At 33.6% G+C, this 4,106-nt stretch overlaps 2 protein-coding genes across 2 annotated transcripts in view; one reads left to right on the top strand and one right to left on the bottom strand.

Moving 5' to 3' along the window:
- Window positions 1–2: 2 nt before the first annotated feature.
- On the bottom strand, window positions 3–2,466 carry LOC112468155 (chymotrypsin-1-like; the record flags this gene model as incomplete). Its single annotated transcript, XM_025037208.1, has 3 exons — window positions 2,383–2,466; window positions 341–518; window positions 3–192 (listed from the first exon to the last, which is right to left on the bottom strand). Coding segments are annotated over exons 1-3 (411 nt in total), but the record flags the coding sequence as incomplete, so codon positions are not given.
- An 804-nt stretch (window positions 2,467–3,270) lies between these two features.
- The window catches only part of LOC112468127 (lysosomal aspartic protease-like), a 2,465-nt gene continuing 1,629 nt past the window's right edge, over window positions 3,271–4,106 (top strand). Inside the window, exon 1 of the mRNA XM_025037181.1 lies at window positions 3,271–3,463. Coding sequence (XP_024892949.1) covers window positions 3,271–3,463 — 193 coding nt within the window. The remainder of the gene's footprint in view (window positions 3,464–4,106) is intronic.

Here is a 4,106-nt window from a genome sequence, read left to right on the forward strand (position 1 = left end):
ATCGGTTGCACTAGCGTGCTGTATTTCAGAGGAGTTTTAAGATGAACTAAGGCGATGTCATCACTGTCTGACAATGAATGAATAACGTGGATGCTAACACTTTCTACGTCATAAACATCTCCTGATTCGTTCAAGAAGTTTGTTCCAACATGGACCTTTAGATTATTAAGATCATTTAACCGATCCCGAAACCTAACAATAAAAAAAAGAACGTATAAGTATGTATATACTTAATAGTCTTACATATTATGCCTATTTGATATATTAAAAGACTAGTTTTAGAGTTATATTTCAGTAATGAGATATTGACATAGGTTCAGAATGTTTGAATGTAACATACCTTCCAACACAAAGTGCTGCGGTTAATATGTTACGATTATTGAGGATAGATCCACCGCAATAGTGTTTACCGTTATATCTCAATGAAACTTGATACGGAAATTTGCCGATGGGAGCATCCTTTCCACCGATGCCGATGCCGTTGCAGCCGATGCCGATGATACGAGGTGATGGAGCTCCTTATGGACAAAAATAAATTAATCATGTTAATATACGCCGAAATTAATATTTGTTACATTACTACATACACTTTTAACAATAACAATAAAACATTGTGTCAGTTTTACAGCTAAGTGAACCGTAATATGCTCAGGAAAGTTACAGATTTATTTAGAATAAAAATCTTTTATTGAACAAAAATTTTATTGTTCGCGCCATATTAATTTTTAACGTTAAAGTTACACGTTATTTAGATAATACAAAGATACGTATGTATTTTTCTATATCCGTTTATATAATTAATTATTTTTAGAAGTATTATATATATATATATTACACATGCGTACAGAAATGTTTACACAAACTATAAATGCTATAAAACGGATATTTATGCTATTACTGATAATTTTGCTTATGTTGGAAAATAATTATTTTATACTATCTATATGTATTATTAGAAAGACACGTAGTTGTACCTCTCTCTATATCTATCTCTATATCGGTTTTTTTATTATGGTAAAATATTTATTATAATAATTTATGAATTCGTACCTTGAATAGCGTATGCCAAAGCGATAAATACGAGAAAAGCTAACGCACGCATCTTTGCAGATTTAGTGTCTGGGACTGTAGCAAATAGATGTGATACGCAAAACGAATAAGAGGTCGAGAGCCGAAGTCTAAGACTGTGTGACCAACAAAGCCGAAGCTATAAACGATGTATTAGAGCTGAAGTTAAAAACTATCTGTGTCTCCGCGGCGTTTTCCGTCCTATTTATACCCGAAAATGGCCAGAACCCCCCGCGCGAGATTCTCACCACTTTCTACGCGTTTCAAGGGGGGAGGTTTTCTAGAAGCTTCTAGAAGCTTCTAGAAGCGTAGTTTTGGGCTCCATCTGAGTCTCAGCTTGTAAACGGCAGTCTGAAAACCGTAAGATAAACTAAACATTTACATTGACGATCGGAATTCCGAGATAACGTGCGTCGTCTAAAGTGTTCAAAATTTCAACGTGTCGTCCAAAATTTTAGTATAAAATTTCCGTACATAATAATAACTTAAATGATGAAATTTTTATAAATTTAAAGATTTCTATTTTAAATAAATCTGTAACTTTCCTGGACCAATTTGTGGGTAACGGTTTTATTTACCTAAATATGCATTATTTTACTAAGTATATAAAGATATAAAGAAAAACAAAAACAGGCACAGTAACAACTGTGCCGCAAACAACAACGTAGAACTACGTCAATCGTCACTATTTCATGTTAAAGTATTCAGCGAAGGAAAGTAGACGTAGGGCTACGTCAACTATCACTATTATTCAACGAAAGACAGTTTGCGGCACAGAGTAGCAAGAGCTAGCAAGAGGATTAAAATACCGGAGATATACCTAAAAGTACAGTAAGATGTTCAATCATAGGATTAACTAATGAAAAATGACTCTCAACTCTAAATTGTGTTTCTAAGTATGATTACGCAAGAAATAAAAATGGGAAATTTTTCATGGAAATTCTGACAATTTTGCTGCCGTAATACGAGAATAGTTTCTGAACATAATAGTTTTTGAACACATTTTAAATATTAAAAATAGTGGTATTTAAAAATTGTTACGATTATTTTGTTTCCCAAAAATGAAGCAATCTGGTGAGAAGTAAAATTCAATTTGATATTATCAGCAGGTAAAATAAAAATAAAGCAAAGAAACATATGTACGTATGGAAAACGTATCTACACGTATAATTGGTAACAGTTTAAAGCTGACTCACGTATGTCTTGTTCAAACACATCTGATCTGTCGCTTATACAAAATATCGCACTGATTTCGACGAATTCCCAGCTGAGTCATGCTGGAAAACATCTTAAGAATGTGTGTACAATACTCACCGTACCCGGTGTTCTTCGGCTCTCGACATTGTCCCATCAGCATTTTTCATGTAATCTTCAATTTTCGGCGATCGCATACTTCGTTGGTTGTTTTGTTTGATTTCGATTCCTCTTTGATTACTTTACGAGCACAATTACGACACGTTAATTAACGCAATTAACGAATACTGAATTGTTCGAATCGATCGAAATCACGCGCGTCAAAATCACATTGTCGACAGAAATATACATGACACGCGCTCGCGTTATTTTAACGTCTAATTTGGCGAAATGCTTAAATCGATCGACAAGGAAAATAATGTACATGGACGTGAAATCACGGGAATGTTGCCCGAGATACTCTAAAAATTAAAAAAATATTTAGTTAACGCGATAAAAAAAAGATTAATAAAAAAAACAATAATAATATCAGTCCAGTAAAAGAAAATATGAGTAAAGAAGAAAATATGAGCTTTGAGCTGAAGCATCGGTAGACGACAAAGAAGTTATCGGCGTTACAGTGTTTTCTTGGGATAATACCACTGTAGAATTTTCAAAAAATCGATTTTTTTTTATTGGCTTAAAAGATGCTTTGAATCTTCTAGAATAAGAAGAAATAGTTTTATACCTGTACCAAATTTTTTTCTTTGAAATTCCGAGCTTTTTTCCAAGCGCGTCGGACTGCTCCGAAACGACTACCTGCGGCACGTAGATACCTGCTGGAAGGGTCACCAGCCTAATGACTTTTTTTATTTCTAACTTCACGAAAGTTTCAATGCAACTGTTTGGAACTTGGCTTCTAAGTCCTACTCAAGTGGCAAAAAAGTATTGCAAGTAGCGACTGATATTGCTGTGTGTAATTTTAACGACGATTTGACTAACATTCTGCAAATTATGAAAATTTTGGAGATGGATATTGGCCTCCAAGCATACAATTTTTGCCTTGAAGCCGATGCTATGCGGATCAAGCACGTCGAGCAGTCTTTGACAGATGCGGCAAAACAGGCACGCACCAGCATAAAATCGACGAAGAAAGAAAATGAGGAGGAATATTTAAGCAGGGAAAGGCAGCTTTTTATGGTTCAGGGAGAGCAGATTAATGGTAAAAATTTTTAAACAGTCAAATTTTTCATTTTTTCCCGTCCATAACACATCTCAAAACTTTAAAGGCGTTTTTTTCGAAACACGATTTTTTAAAACGGCATGCAGCATAAGTCCAACAATTTTCATTCTATTCACTCCAAATTTTGACCATATCTTTAAAATAGCATTTCGAAAAGAAATGCGTACGGGATTTTTGATAAGTTGATTCTAACATTATTTATATTATTAACAAATGATTGCCCCTTTCTTGTTAAAAATTGAACTGTTTACTTCAAATACTCGCCAATCACACAAAAATTAATATTTTCAAAATCCCCTACGTAATTTTCTAGCTATATTCATGTAGATTAAGAGAAAATTTTTTGTTTTTTTTTCTAGATTCAAAGTGTCAGTTATACTGCGTGCCGCAGAGCGCGTAAAATTAAACATGTCTCGCGAGAATGGCTGCAGCGTCGCCATTTTGTACTATTATTGAATAAATATTTTATTTTGAACACTTAAAAACATGATGAATTACATCCTTGAATATTATTATTCTCTTACTTTTCCTTCCATTCAAAAAAAATCGTAAAAAAACGCTTTATTTTAGACTTCTACAGTGGTGTAACCTCTTATTAATGCAATTGTTTTAAAAGTGAAAC

The sequence above is a fragment of the Temnothorax curvispinosus genome, unplaced genomic scaffold (assembly GCF_003070985.1).
Source record: "Temnothorax curvispinosus isolate PA1 unplaced genomic scaffold, ASM307098v1 QBEX01001754.1, whole genome shotgun sequence".
Taxonomy (NCBI): domain Eukaryota; kingdom Metazoa; phylum Arthropoda; class Insecta; order Hymenoptera; family Formicidae; genus Temnothorax; species Temnothorax curvispinosus.